General features: G+C 40.6%; 1 protein-coding gene across 5 annotated transcripts in view; it reads left to right on the top strand.

Moving 5' to 3' along the window:
• The first annotated feature begins 8,501 nt into the window (after nucleotides 1–8,501).
• The window catches only part of Scfd2 (sec1 family domain containing 2), a 346,541-nt gene continuing 334,939 nt past the window's right edge, over nucleotides 8,502–20,103 (top strand). For 3 of the 5 annotated variants that reach the window (XM_027390895.2, XM_027390894.2, XM_027390896.2), the window contains exons 1-2: nucleotides 8,624–9,461; nucleotides 16,673–16,841. In XM_027390895.2, the coding sequence (XP_027246696.1) occupies nucleotides 8,624–9,461; nucleotides 16,673–16,841 (1,007 nt within the window). Of the gene's footprint in view, nucleotides 9,462–16,672; nucleotides 16,842–20,103 lie in introns of all 5 variants that reach the window. The other 2 variants (XM_027390893.2, XM_035452402.1) reach the window with 2 other exon arrangements.

Here is a 20,103-nt window from a genome sequence, read left to right as displayed (position 1 = left end):
GTGGCACACGCCTTTAATCCCAGCACTCAGGAGGCAGAGGCAGGCGGATCTCTGTGAGTTCGAGGTCAGCCTGGTCTCCAGAGCGAGTGCCAGGATAGGCTCCAAAGCTACACAGAGAAACCCTGTCTCGAAAAACCAAAAAAAAAAAAAAAAAAAAAAAAAAAAAAAAAAGGAAAAAAAAGGGGCTGGAGAGATGGCTCAGAGGTTAAGAGTACTGACTGCCCTTCCAGAGGTCCTGAGTTCAACTCCCAGCAACCACATGGTGGCTCACAACCATCCCTTATGAGATCTGGTACCCTCTTCTGGTGTGCTGATATACATGGAAGCAGAATGTTGGATACATAATAAAATAAATAAATAAATAAATAAATAAATAAATAAATAAATAAATAAAATCTTTTTAAAAAAAGGAAAAAAAGAAAATTCAAAACATATAAAAACTGCGTTCTTTGTTTAAAAGCGTATTAGCTCTGGGCATAGTGGTGCACACCTTTAATTCCAGAATTTGGTAGGCAGAGACAGGCAGATCTCTGAGTTCGAGGACACCCTGTTCTACATAGTGAGTTCCAAGATAGCCTGGGCTATGGCTAGATAGTTTTATGTCAACTTAACACAAGCTAGTCATCTAAGTGGAGGGAACCTCAATTGAGAAAATGCCTCCATAAAATGGCTCTGTAGACAAACCTGTCAGCATTTCAAAGGCTCAGATGGGAATGACAGGGATGGATTGTTGCACTCGGGAGCCAAAGAACACTGAGTGTTACGGATCAGATGGAAAGTATTCTGGCACTTGGGAGCTAAGAAATACCACAGGTCACAATTAGCAAAGCAGCTTACAGCCCTGCTTCAAGGAAAGGCTTCCCAAGTGTATCAGCTCTGCTCCTGCAGGAGAGGGTTTCCCTGAGTAGTTGTTACAGTTCAGGTCCAGTCCAGGGAGATATATATATATATATATATATATATATATATATATAGAGAGAGAGAGAGAGAGAGAGAGAGAGAGAGAGAGAGAGGAGTGTAACAACTTCGTTTCGGCCAAGGGAAGGTTTCCCCAATGTTATAGCCGGGCTCTGCTCGGGGTGGTCTTTGAAGGAAGGTCTCACCCAAAACTCATTCAAGAGATTTACTGGAAAGAGAGAATCCAGGAGAGCAGCTCAAACAACCACAAGCAGAACAGACTCAGGGTTTATATAGGGATTCTTAGCCGGTGGAGTTTTACCAGGGAGATTTCCAGGGTGGGGATTGGTCAGATTTCAGTCCCTGAACTCAGAATGACTAGATCTTCTGCTCGGTTGGTTTTCTGCACAGGTTTAAGGTCAGATTTGGCTCTGGTGTCAGGGCCAAAGTGTGTTTCTATCACTGGTCGTTTTTAGCCTTTTGGCTCTAATTTTTAGGGCCAGGGTGTATTTCTTTCACTGGTTCTGGTTGCAGGGCCAAAGTGTGTTTCTTTGGCTCTGCTCAGGGTGTGTTTCTTTGGCTGGCCCTTTTTCCTTACAAAACCTGCAGGTTATTTTCTTAATTAGTGGTTGATGGGGGAGGGGCCAGCTTTATGCCCTATCAATGTCTTGTAGTTTCACATTACCTGAATAGATCTTGTGGGTTTTAATTGTTCTTAGCTTTGAATTCACTGTAGTCTGCTATGCAACGTTCCCCGTCAGAAATTCTTGTATCGTTTTTAACTTCTAAGTACCATCTCCTCTGTAAAATCTTTCTGAATTCAACAAATATGCATGAAAGTCTGCCCAAGTGTCAGGAACTCTTTGAGGCTATATAAATTGGGCAGTGAAAAATCTTTCCTTTCGTGAAGCCTGTATTCTAACGGAATTGTAAAGCACAGAACTCAGAAATACACCATGTTGATAAGGATTAAGAATAACAATAGCTGTAAGGAGGCTCAGAGCAAAGTGATTAAAAGGGAGGAGGTGTAATCCTGCATTAAGTGGTACAGGAACGGCAGTAAGATGAGGTCAAAAAAGTAGACACCTGCATGGGGAGATGCAGTAAGCCCCTTGGATTCCTGGGAAGGAACTACTTGACAGGGATATTAGGAAGATACAAAGGCCCAGAGACAGAAGAGTTCTAGGCACCCAGCTGCGCTTAGAGTGAGGGGCTGGATGTAGAGGAGCTAAGCAAACAGATGAGACCAGCAGGATTGGGAGTGAGGCGGGTAGAGTAGAGCTAATAATTTCTTTAGAGCACATGCTGCTTCTAAGACATGTGTCTTATATTATGTGTCAGTTTTTTGACCCCATAGCCAATTTCCCCCTGAATCTTCACTGGGCCAAATCTGCCTTCATTTTATCTTTCACTTCCATCTGTTACATAGTGCACAATATGTTTTTGGCCTTTGATAAAAGAAATAAAAGAAGGCTTGCTATCTGCTTGATAGTACCACAGGCAGCCACTGTGGTTGTCTCTATTTTCATTGTTTTGTGCGCCTAAAATAAAATTTGGTTTCATGAGAGAGTCGGTCATCTTTTTGCAGGGCAGACTGTTTTCCTTCCAGTCTACAAGGAGTTTGCCTTTCAGAGCATCATTTAGACTAAACCAAAGTATTTATGAATGGTGATGGATGCATTAGTATTGCCTGTGTAGTGGAGGTAGTGCTTAAGCTAAGCTCTGAAATAATTTCTACAAGCAGAGAAGCCCATAAATCATTAATAACCATCCTTAACAGGCCTCTTCCCTTCCCCTCCCAAACAGAATTCCTTGTGTGGGTATGCTCAACCATATGACTGTGGTTAAGGAGTCATTATCTCTCCATTTGCAATGGGAAACTTGAGTATAAACAATTTGACTATTTTGTAGACTGCCTCTCACTTCCTATGTTATTACCTCACCACACTACAATATTACACTTATCCTGAGTGTATTTGTTTCCACTTCATTATTTATTGTGATTTATTCTTAGCAACAATAATCACAATGATAATAATAGTAAACCAAGCCTGGTAGTACACACTTGACCTCCCGGGTATTCTAGAGGTTCACTCAAGCTCACAAGTTATCGGCATGGGCAGCATAGTAAGACTCCATCTCAAAATGATGCCAATAATAATGGTATATTTTGATACGATACAGACTCTTGAGAAGTACTGAAGTGGAGTGCATAATTATAATGATTAGACAACTAATTACCACTAAGATGATGCCAAGAGGCCAGGTATGGTAGCATATGCCTTTAAAACCAGCAATCAGGAGGCAAAGGCAGATTTCAGGACAGTCAGGGCTATGTAGAGAAAGAACCCCATCTCAAAACAAACAAACAAACAAACAAGATGATGCCAAGAGTTAAAATCTAATTTAAAATATCAGGTTCAGTAACTAGTATGTGAAAATACCATGTACATAAAGGTTTCTGAAATGGTTAGATTGCTTAGGCTCTATGCCACTGTTTGTTGCTAATATATGATATGTCACTTACATAAGATCTTAATGTTCTTTAATTTACACATCAGTAAATCCATACATTGATTAATGTTTTTTTTATATCCACTGTTGAAAGGGTAGCAGATAAAATGGAGGTTTCAAACATGAAAACATTTGACTAGGGGTTGGGGAAATGGCTCAGTGGTTATAGTAATTGCCATGTAAGTGTAAAGGCTAGAGTTCAGATGCCGAGAACCCACATAAATGCTGGATGATCCTGTCAACCCACATGTAATTCTAGCCTAAGGTGGGGGGTCCCCAGAACAAGATTGCTAGTAAGACTAGCCATACTGTCAAGTTCAGGGATTGATTGAGAGACCCTAAATCAATGAATAATTAAGAACACTTCAGAATAGTGAAGAACAATTCAGGATGATTCCCAACATGGACCTCTGGCCTCCACATGAATATGCACACACATACACACACATACATCTGGACATATGTGTGCACCCACATACCTGTATATGCGCATGCATGATACACCTGCATGGAAAATGGATAAGAAAACATTTGACTAGATAGAGGCCAGCTGGTGTCCTTCTATACATGCAACCTTTTCTCCTTTGACATGCCAGAGTAACTGTGCCCATGGAGAAGTTTCCTTTTTAAGACATTGGTCTGAAGAATTAAGCTCTAGTTAGGGTCCTACTCTCTATCTTGGCATCTTTTGACAAGAAGTTTTAGATTGTTATTCATCTCTGGAACATTTCATCATCTCCTGTTCATTTCTCTGCTGCTGTGTGGAGTTCTTATAGCTTTGAATGACAAGAACAAAGCATTCTTGTCTTTAAATTCTCCAGATTCTATCTCATAATGTCACTGTATGGAACACCCTCAGTGTTTACTTAAGCACTGACCACACCTATAAAGGATGTAGACATGATTTTACAAGGAATGAAACATAATGACTATTTCTGTAGAAAAATACACATTACAGCCTAAGAAAGGTATATGTGATGGTCTTTTTTTTTTCTTTTTAAAATGTGATTTAATGTTCTTGCCACAGGGAGTTTCAGGTCCCCTGAAATTAGAGTTACAGGCACTTGTGAGCTGCCATATGGGTATTGGGAGTTGAACCAGCGTCCTCTGGAAGAGCAGTCGGTGCTCTTAAGTTTTAAAGATCTCATTTTTTTTTTAAAAATAAGAACTCCATTTTCTATACCATAACATCTGAAAGAAAGGGCTGTATTTCTACTTATAAATTATCTTTTCAAACTTGTTCTGTCCCTTCTTACACTTTCCCAGGTTTGTATGCATCTTCTTTTTCATAACCACATCCAAACAATATTATCAGCTCAAAACCCTCAAACCGCTGATTCTCCATTTCCTCTCAACTATGCCTCTTATTCCTCTAAAAATCCATTACCAACATCTGTTAGTACTTCCTACAAAATGTACCCCAAATCTGCCCACTCTTTTCTATCCCCACTGCCACATAACAATTCAAGTCACACACAACATTTCAATGGCAGTTTCTTAATGTAAACAGAAATCTAAGCTTCCTTACTCATGGTCTACTTTACATGTATAGCATGGACCACTCAGGATTTATACTGCATATATTTTAGAGTTTTAAAATATGTTGTTTCCCCATATTACTGCTATGGACTGGCTATGCCCCAATTAATATGCTGAAATCTTACATTTACTATGTTATGGTATTTAAAGAATGGCACTTAGGAAAGAATGAGGTACTTCTAAATGGAACGGAGATTACTGTCCTCATAAGAAGAGCTATCTGTGGAGTCTGGAGATAACATTGTCACTCATTTGGCCCTCATAGACTACCATCAGAACATTGTGGTTTCAGGTCCCTGTGAAAATTCTCCTCTTCCTAGTTCTTACCACTCACCTTAACCACTCTGCACTGCTTTTTCACTTCCTCACGTTCACAGATGATGTCAGGATTGAATATGGGATGAAGTCATCTCCTCCCCATCACTCAGCATACAATGAATGACTTGCATATCCTACTTGTTTTGTGTTCTTTTTTACATTCTGAAATCTACTTAACCATCATCACCATTTACTTCACTCCAGCAGTCTACAGCCAAGACTCTCCAATGGATTTTATTAAATTCTGAAAATTGTTGACCAGGAAAAGCAGAGGCCCAGTACTTTCTTTTCAAGGCTACCCATGGATTTTATTAAATTCTGCAATTGTTCCCCAGGAAAAGTAGAGGCCCAGTACTTTCTTTGACTTTAACCTTACACTTGTCCAACTTCCTTCCTCATTCCTTTAACACCTTATTTTCTTCAACATCATGGAGATAGTTCCTAGGGTTCTTAGCTCCCCTGCACTCAATCTGCTAATCCATCTGTCTTGCCTGCCCTGTCTTCTTGCACAGGTTCAAATCCATAGATTCTTTGCACATTCCTCTTAATTGGTATTCCCCTTCTCTGGCACTGTTCATCATTGGCCACTCTGTTCTTGAAGTGTACATCCCTTGTGACTTCAAACACTGGCTTCTCTTCTGAATCCTTCCCTTAAGGTTACTCAGAATTTTCTTCATCATATCCTTATCTTCTAAATTCCCATACTCTTGTAAAACAGCCTCAGTACAGCTATGCTAATGATTGTCAAATTACCAGACTTGTCTCCTGCAAGATAGAATCATATATCCAGCAACCTGGTAGTCATTTCTCCCATCCAAGTACTAACCAGGCCCAACACTGCTTAGCTTCGGAGATCAGACCAGATCCAGCATATTCAGGTTGGTAAGGCTGTAGACCCTGTAGTCATTTCTAACTGTATATCTCCAAGTATTTTTACAACAATATACATCTTCACACGTTAGATGGCTACTTGAAGGAGAATATATAAAATATTCAAAAAGATGTAGAAAAACTAGAACCCTTGTGCATTGCCAGTGGGAATATAAATGTTACACTTACTGTGAAGAACATAGGTTCCTCAGAAAACCTAAAAGTACTTACTATATGACTCAGAAATTTCAATAAAAAGGATGGAAAGCAAAATCTGTAAGATATCTGTGCACCTATGTCTAGAGCAGCATTATTCATAAAGGCCCCAGAGTGACAAAGCTCAAATGTCCATTGGTGGATGAATGAATAAACACAATGTACTCTGTGCATACTACAAAATATTATTTAGCATAGAATGAAAACTACAAACAAAAACTGGGGCTGGAGAGATGTCTCAGTGATGTAGAGCTTTTGATGCACTTGCTGTAGACCCAAGTTCAAGTCTTAGCAACCGAATTTGGTGACTCACAACCCCTTATAATTACAACTCTAGGGGATTCAAAGCTGTTGGCTCTGAGGGCGACTGTACTCATGCTAGAGCAGGCGCGCGCGCGCACGCGCACACACACACACACACACTTTTTTGTTTTTCAAGACAGGGTTTCTCTTCGAAATACTCCTGGCTGTCCTGGAACTCACTCTGTAGACCAGGCTGGCCTGGAACTCACAGAGATCTGCCTGTTTTGGCCTTCCAAGTGCTGGGATTAAAGGAATGCACCACCACTGCCAGGCTAGTTAATTATCTTATGCATACTTCCACAATTAAATAAAAACAGGTCCCAGATTCCTCAACCTTATTCTCTTTCAGTTTGCTAAATCTCAGTATTTGTAAAATGAACCAAAAAGCCTTTGATTGTGGGTGTGTAACATTTCAAATTAGTTTTCCACACAATAATCTGGAACGCTTTTTCAAAAAACCTACAGGCAAACAAATTATTCTTACTCCTAAAACCAAAGTAAAAGTTCCCACTACTTATAAGAGAAAGTAAAGACTTGCCCTAGTCTTGTCTGTGTTTCTTTTTCTAGATCCTTGTTCGTGTTTCTTCTGAGAACTTGTAATTATACATCTCACCTATGAAACTTCAGGTTGGGGTATTCCAGTCCTCTAGTATATATCCTAGTGATAAATACGTTAAGAAAAACAACTATGTTAGAACTTTAGCTCAGTGATGTGACAAGCACTTTTAGTAAATGGTTCAACTGAATATTGGATCTTGAAGCTCAGCAAACAGAAATGTTGGGGGAATGTTGCTGTACAGATGAGTGATGATGTTAGCTGGGGGATAGCAAGGATGAAGAACTAGAAAGTAGAAGTTTTAAAGCAGATCAAGATTTAAATGTAGGAGGAAAGATTGAAAAAAGAGAAAATTTTCATTGTGTATGTGTTGTGTTGAGGGTGGGGGATAATGCCCTTGCCATAGTGAGCATGTGCAGATCTGAGGAAGACAACTTTCCTTGAGTGGTTTCTGAAAGGACAGTACAGAACATAACCAGACACCAAAGTCTCAGCACATAGATTTTGTTACCCTCCTTCTGTGGGAGGGGGGTGCTCTGGATGGGGCAAAAACAGCAACAGGCCTTTTTTCTGGAGAAGTGGTTTTTAAATAGAAAAAGGAGACATCTGTGTTAGGATGAGTTGGCGACACGTTAGTCAGTGTAATCAAAAATGAATTTTGATTGCTGGACCTTGGAGTCTTAGTCAGGCATCAGGAAGTGGCCAAATAACAGAATAGACCTTGGTGGCTAGCTTTAGGAATATAATCTAACGGTTTAGCAAGGAAGAGGGTAAGAACTGTCAACGCCACGTTCTTCAGTTTCTCTTTTTTTTCTATATTGAGTCCCATGAATCGAACTCAGGTCGTCCGGCTTGTGTAGCGGGAGCTGTTACCCGCTGAGCCTTCTTGCTGGTGTCAGTAGGTATTTCACGAGGGTTGTGTGCAATAATGTAGAAGATAACTTACGCACGACAAACTACGATGTAGCAGTAATTATTCCTGTTTAATCTGCTCAAAGTTGAGTTGGGGGAAATGCCCGTGCTCAAGATAGTAAACTTCAGGCTATGTCTTATTATTCCTGAGAATCCTTAACTGGGAGGAAAAGGAGACGTGAGCTGACAGAGAGGGACAAACATAACCCATTTCAATTCCTTCTTAGAAAGCACCCTGCCCCAGCTTTTCAGGACAACAGAACCTCTAAGCACAGCGAATACCCACTTCCAGCATAGCGGTTCCCCCCAATAGCTCGCGCGCTTGGGCAGCCAATCAGAGCCTTAAACGTCATCACCGCGCGCGCACTTGGAGCGTCAGCGACTGGCCCACGTGTACTGTGTTGACTGTCAAAGTCTCAAGGCACTCTGTATCCGGAAGCTCTGAGTTCTGACTGAAGTTCTCTCCGCCACCCCTGGCCCGCTGGCGAGTCTCCAACCATGAGCTCCGCGGGCGTCCTGTCTTTCGCCCAGCAAGGCTGGGAGCAGGTCCTGGCCAAAGTGAAATGGTCGGTGGTCTACCTGGACGCCGCCTGCGCAGAGAGCCTGCACTGGAGCTGCGGATCAAGCCGGCTGCTGGAGGCGGTGAAGGGCCCTGCCTGCAACCTGAGGGAATTTGAGCCCCAGGCAATTGGCGGTGGAGCCCAGCAGCCCCGGGCGGTGTTCGTGTTGAGCTGCCTGCTGAAAGGCCGGACTGTAGACACGCTCCAAGACATCATTCGGCGCAGTCACTTTCAGTACTGTGTGGTGGTCACAGCCGTGAGCCACGCAGTCCACCTCACTGCTAACCATGTACCAGCAGCCGCAGCGGCTGAGCTAGAGGGGCAGCAGCCTGTGTTCGAACAGTTGGAGGAGAAGCTATGTGAGTGGATGGGCAACGTGAACTACACGGCCGAGGTGCTGCACGTCCCTTTGCTCCTCGCCCCTGCTGCTCCCCACCTTGCCTTTACTCCTGCCTTTGCTACCCTTTTCCCTCTGCTGCCTCGGGATGTACATCTCCTTAATAGTGCCAGACCCGACAAGAGGAGGCTGATCAACTTGAGTGAAGTGGATGCCACTTCCCTGACCCCAGAGCTGCTGTTGCACATTAGATGCCTGGTGTCAGGCCTCAGTTCTCTGTGTGAGCATCTAGGGGTGCGAGAGGAATGTTTCGCTGTGGGTGCCCTCAGTCGGGTTATTGCTACAGATCTGGCAAATTATGCCCCTGCCAAGAACAGGAGGAAGACCGCTACAGGCAGGGCTTCCGTGGTCTTTGTGGACCGAACTCTGGATCTCACAGGTAAGTGGGGTTTCTAGGAGTTCTTCATTTCCATTCTCCCAGTTACAGGACCTTTTCATTGATTCAGCATTTTTGGCCTTGTATTGAGATTGATGATACAAAGATGAACTAAATGAATCAACTCCTAATTTGACAGCATCTGGAGTTGTTTTGTCTGGTGGAGGAGGTGAGGATAGACAAGGCACAGTATAACTTGTTAAATGTTGTAACGGGACAAATATGGCTTTAGTGTGTATTTTTTTAAACAACTGCACTTAGTCCAAGACACTGGAAAAATGAGATGTCCTTGACATGGAGGGAATTGCCACCTCCTGAGACTATTAGGAATGCCCTAATATCAGTTGTCTTAGGGTTTCTATTGCTGTGATGAAGCACCATGACCAGAAACAACTTGGGGAGGAAAGGGTCCATTTAGCTTAAACTTCCACACCATGGTCCATCAATGAAGGAAGTCAGGATGGAAACTCAAAGGAACCTGGAAGCAGGAGCTGATGCAGAGGCCATGGAGGGGTGCTATTTACTGGCTTGTCCCACATGGTTTGCTTAACTTGCTTTCTATAGAACCACCAGCCCAGGGAATGGCCTTAGTGTGCTCCCTGTAACCCACATGTTTGAAGGAGAGAATTGACTTCTGGTTGTCTTCTGAACTCTACACACACTCTGTGGCTTGCAGTGCCCCCCATATGCAAATAAATAGGTAAATGTTAAAAAATGAAACTGGCTGGGTGGTGGTGGCTCACACCTTTGATTCCAGCCTTTGGGAGGCAGAAGCAGGTGGATCTTTGAGTTTGAGGTCAGCGTGATCTACATAGTAAGTTCCTGGACAGCCAAGGCTACATACACAGTGAAACCCTGTTTCAGAAAACAAAACAAAGCAGTGAACCCGACCTTCCATGTAAAAAGATGAAAAAATTGTAGAAAATATTTTCAAATGTGTATTGATTTATTCTTATCTTTCATTCTGTGGAAGTCTGTATCGAAATCTCAAATTGTAGCAATGTATTATTTATATGTGTAAGAAATAACTCTTACCTTAAAATATATGAAAAAATGCTTTCTGATATATGATGTGAGCATTTATTATCAGAGGTCAACTTTACCTAGGTTTAAGTAGATATCATTCAATAGTAGTATGTGCTAGCCACTCCAGGTCAGTGAGAACAATCAGAAAACTGGTATCATTAGGTATTAATTTACGGGTTAGAAAAAAACTTGAGTGATGTTTATAAAAGCCAGTAAGAAGTATATTTGAAATTTTACCTTAAGTAGATGATTTTAAGATCATAAAATAGAGAGTAAACTACTGTTCTGCAGGAATGCTAGTAGAATGGATCTATGGTAATCATAGATAATTTCAAGAGGGCAGTGGCCCTGTCATGCCTGGATGGTAGAATTCCACAAAACATGAGCCAGCAGAAGGCTTCCATACCTTCCTATCACCAAATCTACTACACACTCTGTACAGTTTTCTCTTTCCTTCATATTAAAAAGGAACATTCCTTCCCTCCTAACAATTTTACCCATGTAGACTAGCTCAGTTTTCTCTTTTAACACTTCTCATGGATTTACTTCTGCCAAGTACCACTAAGTTTGGTCATTCCCCCCCTTTTCCCAGACTTTCATCTTTGGCATACAAGCAGAATGGAGCCTATCCTTTCTTGACTCCTCATGATCATACAACTCCAATTCCATTGTATTTGCCTTCATTTTGTAGCAGACTTGAGAGAGTTGTCTAGATTGTGGACACTTTTGCTATAATCATCTGTGTCAATTTTTATTCTTTACTTCTCTTTCATTAAGCTTTTATCTTTCAAAACTTCCCAGATAGTGGCTTTCCCAGTGACTTCTGTGGTTCCATATCCATGGTTGAGTCGTAGGACTCCCCCTCCCCCTGAACCTCAGAATAGCATTTACTACAATAGAATAAAGCAAAGAGTAAAAGAAAATTTAGGGATAAGGAGATGGCTCAGTGGGTAAAGTGCTTGCTACACAAGCATGAGGACCTGAGTTTGGATCCCAAGAACACATGTCAGTGGGAGTGGTTGTAACCTTAGTGCTTGTCAGCAATGGTGGTGGTGGTAACCTCAGTGCTGGTCAGCGGTGGTGGTGGTGGTGGTAACCTCAGTGCTAGTCAGCAGTGGTGGTGGTGTGGTTGTTGTTGTTGGTGGTGGTGCTGGTCTTGGAAACCTCAGGGCCGGTCTGTGGTGGTGGTGGTGGTTGATATGGAGGGGATTATCTAACCAATTGGTGAGCTCTAGGATCAGCCATAGAATGTCTCAAAAAATAATAAGATGGAGAGCCATAGAAAAAGACATGTATTTTCTACCTCTGCTATCTACAAGCATACTCAAAGGTGAATATTTCAGCAAACATATGGGCACACCCCCAATTTAAAATTAAAAGAGAGATGAGCACTTGGTGATTTTACTCTGTAATCTTATCAGCTATGAATCTGGCTTTCTGGTTTTTGCTATGTCCTCACATCATAGTATTGGGTATTCTAGTTTGCTTTTGGTTGTTGTGATAAACATCATGACCAAAAGCAGCTTGGTGAGGAAAGGGTTCATTTGGCTTAGACTTCCAGATAATAGTTCATTACTGAGGGAAGTCAGTTCAGGAACTCAAGCAGGACCTGGATCAGACACCATCAAGTAATGTTCTTAATGAACTTGCTTTCTTATATAACACAGGACAACCTGCTAAGCGGTGATACTACCTACAGTGGACTGGGTCCTCCATATCAATCATTGATCAAGAAAATGCTCCACAGAAATGCCCAAAGGACAATCTAATAGAGGCAATTCCTTAATTGAGGTTTCCTCTTCCCAGATAACTATTGTTTGTGTCAAGCTGACACAGACTAACCAGCAGAGTTCAAGACAATACCACAAACACTCCAAGCTTGTCTCAGTCATTGGAATGTTCATTCATTTATCAATAGGACTTTCTCCCTCACTCCCCAGAGAGATCTTCTTTGACTACTTTCTTTAATCCTTATTCTGTCTTGTGCATCATAACTTTGACCACTACGAAGAACTAATAATTGGTTGCTTCTTTTCCTTTCTTTCCATGACAATGGAAGTGTGTGTGTATTATACTTTATTATATGTTTATTAGTTCTTGGAAGAGTTACTTGAAGACAACCTGTAGCCAATATTTATGTATCCTTTGATTGATGGATTGTAGAGCTGGATATTGAACTCAGGGCCTTTTGAATGCTAGACAAATACTCTACTACTGAGCTGCATCTCTAGGCCTTGGCCTTTTGAGACAGGATCTCACAAAGTAGCTCCTGCTAAGTGACTTTGAACTCACTATGTGGCCAAGGCTCATCTTGAATGTGTTGCCTTTCCTTCTTGAGTACTAGGATTGTAGGCATGAGCAACTAGCCTGGAAGTAAGCATTTATTTAATGACTGGGTGGATACATGGATTAAAGGTTGCTGGGAACTAGACAGTCATTAAGTTTACCACACTTTTTCTAATTGTTTCTGAGTTTAAATTGCACTGTTGGTTATTCGCCCATGTAATGGGTATTCTCTAAGTATCTCATGTCTTAAACATTGTGTGATTGGGCCACACAGAAAAAAATAATATCAATTAACTGTATTTATGCAAATATTTCATGGATTAAAAACTACACATACTACCTTATTTAATCTTTTGATAAGTTAGATGAGTCATTACTTTTAGAATAAAATTAAGTCTCACAATTTGTTTCTTACCCAAAACCACACAAATGGTAAGTAGTTATACAGGTATGGCAGCATTGTATTAATATTTCCAACTTCCAGTATTTCATTGTATTAATATTTCCAACTTCCAAATGCATCGTCTGTTTTTTGAATTTTCCAGGAAAGCCTCATACTTTTGATCTGCCTTGAGAGTGCTGGGATTAAAGGCCTACTTCTACCTAATACCTCTAGATATCTTAAAGACACTTCCATCATTTGGCTTATTTCCATAGTGTCCTTTAAACACTATAGAACAGACAGAGTATGGGGGGCAACATTTAAGGACCTGAGTAAATGTTGAAAGGGAACAAATAGGTTTCTTGGTGTAAATTCATGTCAACAAATGAAAAGAGAATTTCAGCCCTTCTCTCAAAGGCCTCTGAAAACTGTGACAATTTGAATCCCATGAGAATGATGAGACAGCAATGTGGTAATAAGTAACAACAGACTTAAAAAAGTTATTTAACTATTTCTTGAGTACACTCAGATTGTAAGGGCTCTGATCCTTCCTTTCTCAAATATTCAGTGGTAAGTATTTTGGAGGGGTTAGCAAGGTCAGTGTCCTAAAGGGGGAAAGGCACTGGTCAGGGTGCAGGCCTGCGAGTCTAAGTGTAGGTGTATGGGTCATTGTAGAGTACTCCTCTCCAAGTATAACACCCATTGTTTTCATCTGAGCAGCTGTGTTACTTGCTAGAGATCCCTAAGATGGGTGGAGCTTGTTGACTGGTGATGTTCCTTCATTGGAGGGGAAGGAGATTTTGGCATCTCCAGACCAGTTATATGTAAATCTGTCCTCACTGCAAGAGGTATTAGGTGGTGCTAGGCTGTATAAAGTGTGGAAAGTTTACTGAAGGGGGTAAGCACTCCATTTATATAGCTATGGTGATGTCATCTGTGCTGGGGTGAGATTTTTGGTGGTGGGGTAGTTTTGGGTCACAAAACTCCTGTCATTAATCCCTGCTCATGCTCTGTGAGTAACCTCAACAAACCCATGGGTTCCCTAGGTACTTTGATGGAATCATACTTTGGTTTGTCACTGATTCTCTATAGGGGGGAGAAGATGTTTACATATCCCTAGGGAATGAGTCCCTGCACCTGTAGAGTTATCTCCCAAGTGGGATGGGGTCACATGTATGTGTTGGTAGGTGGCAATAGCAATAACCAGAGGTAGGTGATGAAGCCAGAGTAGGATAAATGATTGTTTTCTGGGAAATGATGTGCTTGCCTAGAGGGCCTCTGGTATGTGGATCCAAGATTGATTTATGTTCCTATCTGGAAATAATCACTTTTTGGCATAGTGTAAGCCAAGAAATTTCTATACCCTGCAGAAGTAGATTCTCTACTTTAGCCACGAGAGTTCCAGGGAATGAAGTCAGATTGTTAGACTCTGTGGCAAGCACTGTTTTCCACTGAGCCATCTAGCTGTCCCATCTCTTTTCCATTTTAAAATTGTGATATGCTGTCCTTTAAAAAAGATCAAGTAGACTTTTCTAAAGGGTAGATTGTAATTTAGATTGGTATGTTACTAGGTCCTAGTAGCTTATAAGTATAAATGTTTTTATTGAGTATCTTTTGGGTAATCATCCAAGTTATCTTGCATATGATCAGCTTAAAGTTTCATTTGCTATAAAGATGTGTGAATATAGTGTTGTGATTCTGTATCAGTAATATAGAGATCGTTTTCAGTTCATAGATGCTTGTATTGTAAGTTATATTGTTTAAATGTTAAAATGCTCTGCACTACTGAATAGAATGAAATTTCTACTTGATGAGACCATGAGTTACTTAACACTGGGAAATGAGTGATAGCCTATGGCTGTGTTAGTGTAGATGTAGTGGGTTCCAAAGTATTGAGAGTACTGAAATGGAGTGGGTGTGGTATATTAATGTTATGGAAGTGCAGTGTTTGCCCACTGCTCTTGAGTGACCCTGAATTGATGAGGGTGTGAGGAAGGTAGTATTGGTGACATTATTGCCATGGGTCTGTTTGTATTTGGCCTAGACCCTGGCATCCAGGAACATACTTAGTTACAGTGCTCAAACATTTTACTGATTTATCCTTGTGAATGCAACAAGCTTGGGGAACTGGGGAGGTCTTGCCTATTGATGTAATGAAGTAATGGTTGCCAGAATTTGTTGAGGTTTCCTTAATTAAATTAAGGCTTAGACTGAGTTGTAGCTACTGAGAGCTACAGCCAACAAAAGATTATGCTAAAAATTTCAAAAATCAAGAAATAATTTGGAAATTATTGGAATGACTTAAATGATTTGGATTTCAATTTAAATTTTGCTATAGATGTTTTATATAGATATCAGAAGTAAATATAGTTTTAGTTTTGATTTAGTTGTTAATTTACATATAATTTATATGACAAACTAGTAATTTTTAGAGGTTATTCTTAATAATTTACCATTAGGTGAATTATGTACTTATATGTGAAATTACAAGTTTCAAAATAGAATAGAAAAATTATGTATTTTTTTGAGATATTGTCTCACATAGACTTGAACTTGTTATGTAACTGAAGATGACACTAATCACCTGCTAATCTGAAACTCACAGAGTTCTGGCTGTGCCTACCACCCGAATGCTTGGACTAAAGGTATGCACCACCACTACTTGGCTGAATATAATCTTGAACTTCTGAATATTCTGACTCCATTTCCCAAGTGCTAGAATTACAGGCATTGGCCACCACCACTCAGTTTTATGTGGTACTGGAAACCACCAGGCTTCATGCATGCTAGGCAAACAATGTACTACTTTAGCTGCATCCTCAGCCCATTGTTCATCCATTATCCCTGGAGTTGATATGTATAACTACAGATCTTGGAGCAGTGCTTGGTATACAGAAGGCATTCAATAAATGTTTGTGAATGTTGTTTTGTTGTGGGCGGTTACTATGTGTCCACTTACTCTTCTTGTTCAACAAATATTTAGTGAGAGCCTGCTGGCTGCCTTTCTATGCTAGAGCTGGTGAATACCAGGTAAATTAGAGCAAGGGCATCTCTGTCATCACAGAGATAAAGTTGTAGTAGAAGGAAAATCTCTTATTCCTACTTGATCCTCAAGCTTTTCCTGGTCATTGTGTATTCATCATCAAAATAAAAATAGAATTCAGCTTCAGAATTTCAGGATAGTATCACCTATAACAGCTAACCAAGTAACTACTTGCTGGTAATTTCCTTAGCAAATAGTTATGAATGCTGCTATGTCTGCTCACTGTAGTAGGTGCTGGAGATAGAGTAGTAACCAAAGCAGATGAGACGCCTGCTTTCATGAACATTGTATTCAGTCCATGAGGCACACATTGTCTAGGTAATTGAGAACATGACTTATGTGACAAACAGCAAAATTCTAAGTTGGTGTTATTAATCATCAGTTGTTTTTGGTGGAAGGGACATTCTAAAACATGCATCCAATCAATTTTTTCTGTCCACTTTGAGTTTACATTCGCTTGTGTGGTTGGTTAAACAGGAGCAGTTGGACATCATGGAGACAACTTAATAGAGAAGATCATTTCAGTGCTCCCACAGCTTCCTGGCCACACCAGTGATGTGATGGTCAACATGGTAGAGCTCACTGCTGTCCAGACCATGGAGGAAAACCAGAACGTGATTGCACCAGGCTGCCTTGCACAATCCAAGTAAGACATGTGGCTTTGTTTTGTTTTTCTCTCATTCTTCCTCTCCTCTTTTTCTTATCTAATATTGAATATCTCTATAGAGAAGAAATGAACCTATAATCCTAGCACTTGGAAAATGAAGGCAGGAGAGTCACGAGTACAAGATCATATTTGCTTAGTTAGCCAATTCCAGGTTATCCTGGACTACATTAGTTTTAAAAGAAGAAAGAAAGAATGAGTAAATGAAACACTACTTGCAAAGGGGGACTTTCCCCATTTAGTCTGGGTCCTCTCTGTCCACTGGGTCCCTGTAGCCCTTATGAAATAACCCCTCCAAGGCTTAATATTTATTTATAATTATTTGGCCATTGGCTTAGGCTTTTTGCTGGCTAGCTCTCTCTTAATTATTAACCCATTTCTATTAATCTGTGTATCACCACATAGCACTGGCTTACCTAGGTGATGCCCTGGTGTCCTGCCTCCTTGGCGGCTATATGGCATCTCTCTCCCTGTCTTTTTTCTTCCTGTCTCTGTTTGGAATTCCCACATTGCTAAATTCTGTCTGTCCATTGGCCAAAACAGCTTTATTCATCAACCAATAAGAAAAACACATAATCACAGCATACAGAGGACATCCCTCATTAACTATTCTAGTAGGAAAATTCATAATGGGTAACATTTAGGAAAAATACCACCTTTAAATATATAAATAATCATACCTGCCAAAGCAAGCCAGAGAGTATAGCATTTATGTAATTTAAGTTTTTTCCAGCATTAGAGAAGTGAGTCCATGTATGGCTCTCCATTTGATAGATTTTTGTTTTTAGTTTTTTTCAAGACATGGTTTCTCTGTAGCTTTGGAGCCTGTCCTGGAACTCGTCTGTAGACTAGGTTGGCCTCTGAACTCACAGAGATCCGCCTGCCTCTGCCTCCCGAATGCTGGATAGTTTTATAGAAATTAAGTCTGGGATTCCACAGTTTCTCTTCATATGTGGCTATCTCAGATGACTAAATGCAACCCACATAGATATGAGTCAGTGCTATATTTTATATTTAAATAATATGCTTTTGGGCATCACTGGATAACGTTTTCATTTCTAGTTATATTCATTTCATACACTTTGAGAAATCAAAGAACATGTACTTTAAGTCATGCAGTGTTTCAAAAACAAAAGAATTTTTCTCTAGACATGACAATAAAAGCATATGTAGTCAAACCTGATACCTTTTCAATTTTGTTCTTCATCCACAATTCTTAGGAGAATTATTGTTGTGTTTTTAGATTTTTTAAAAAATGTGTTTAAGTGTTTAAGTGAATGGATGCTTGTGTACCATGTCTGATGCCCATGGAGGTTAGAAGGTGTCAGAGCTCCTAGAACTGGAGTTACAGTTGTGAGCTGCCAATGGGTGCTAGAACCAAACTTGGGTCCTCTGCAAAAGCAGGCAGTGCTCTTAACCAAGTGAGCCAATTCTCAAGCCCCTACTATTGTTTTTTAAATGTATTAGTAGTGAAATAAGAGGTTTTTTTTTTTTTTTAATCAGAAGGGCAGATTCAGTTAATACTGAAAGCCACGAGTTTATTTTTTCACCACTCTCAAATACCTTAGTCAAAAGGGGAACGTGGTATCATGTACATGGAGCAAACAGAGTTTTCTTCCCAGTTCTCCAAGGATTCAGTAACCACACCTCAGATTCAACTCCTCGTTACCTGGCCTTGAGGGTCAGGAGTAACCATACCTCAGACCAGGTCTGTTGTTATTTAGAATAAGACAGCCAAGGCCAAGATCAGACATCGTACTGTAGCCACACCTTTGACCTTTAGGTCTTATGAATTCCTGAGGACAGTTTTGAACTCTCTGTCCTTGAGCCAAGATGGAGTGCTGCCATCTTTACGGGCACCAATAGTGCAACATGTTTCTCTCATTTATCTGCCTTTGACAAAAAGCAATTGTGAGTAAAGGGAGGATGTAAGGGTTCAACTCTTTGCTTGACTGACATCCAAACTACTTACCTGAGTTTTTTAAAATTTTTTTAGTTGTTGCGATGATGTCAGGAGTCTGGAACTCCTGGGTATAAGGAACCTACTTTACTGTCTCAGACTCTGGGGTAGCTGGATCATTGTGACAGGTACCTCACCACCCAATTTTAAAGTGAATTTGTAGAGAAAGGATGATACATGTTATATACTTGTTAGGGTTAGGGATTGATTTTTTTCTCAACATTTTAGAGGTTTTCCCTGTATATTAGCATGTATGTATCTTACATCTGCTTTTGTTGCTGTTCAAAGTTGACCTTGCAACTTTTTTTTTTCAAGACAGGGTTTCTCTGTGTAGCTTTGCAGCCTGTTCTGGCACTCGCTCTGGAGACCAGGCTGGCCTTGAACTCACAGAGATCTGCCTGCCTCTGCCTTCCAGGTGCTGGGATTAAAGGCATGTGCCACCATTGCCCGGCACAACTTTTTTTATTAGTCTTAAAATATTCCCCAAATTGAAATGTTTTTATATAGTCTTTTAGTTATTGCTTGCTAAGCTCTGGTGACTAAGTATAGATATCAAAGTTGATAAATTTTTGATTTGTTCTGTTTTGGTGTGTAGCTTTTGTGTACGTCTATGGGCTCCTTTCTTCCTTACACAAGATTGCATGTAGTGCACACTCATCTTGAGCTGTCTATGTAGCACAAGAGGACCTTGCAGTCTTGATTATCCCATCTTTACCTCCTATGTGCTGGGTGACAAGTGTGTGCCACCGTGTCTCCCATTTTGTTTTTTGTTTTTTTTTTGTTTTTTTCCAGAAAGAGTATATGTTGTCTAGACTGGCCTCAAACTCTGGCTGTCTCCCTGCATTAGCTTCCTGGGTCCCAGAGTTACAAGCAGTTCAATCTTGAGCTACCAGACCACACTGATGGACAAGTTATTAAAGTAGGTGTCTTAGAGGAAGTGTGACTTTGAACTCCAGTCTAGCCAAAGACACTTAACCATTGAACTCTGGAGCTTTACTGTAGTTACTTAATTTGGGGATTTCTTGGTAATCAACAGGAAAGCAAATGCACTTAAGAGAATTTAGCCAGGCAGTGATGGTTCAAGCCTTTGATCACAGCACTCTGGAGACAGAGGCAGGTGGACATCTGAGTTGGAGGACAGCAAGGTCTGCAAAGAAAACCCTGTCTCAGAATATATATATATATTTTTATTTAAATTATGTGTATATATGTATATGCATATGCAAGTGCCGTGGAGAGCAGGAGAAATTGTTATGTCTAGGAGCTGCAGTTACCAGTGGTTGA

The sequence above is a fragment of the Cricetulus griseus genome (genome assembly GCF_003668045.3).
Source record: "Cricetulus griseus strain 17A/GY chromosome 1 unlocalized genomic scaffold, alternate assembly CriGri-PICRH-1.0 chr1_1, whole genome shotgun sequence".
In the NCBI taxonomy this organism is placed as follows: Eukaryota; Metazoa; Chordata; class Mammalia; order Rodentia; family Cricetidae; genus Cricetulus; species Cricetulus griseus.
This window is presented reverse-complemented; position numbering and strand designations above follow the sequence as displayed.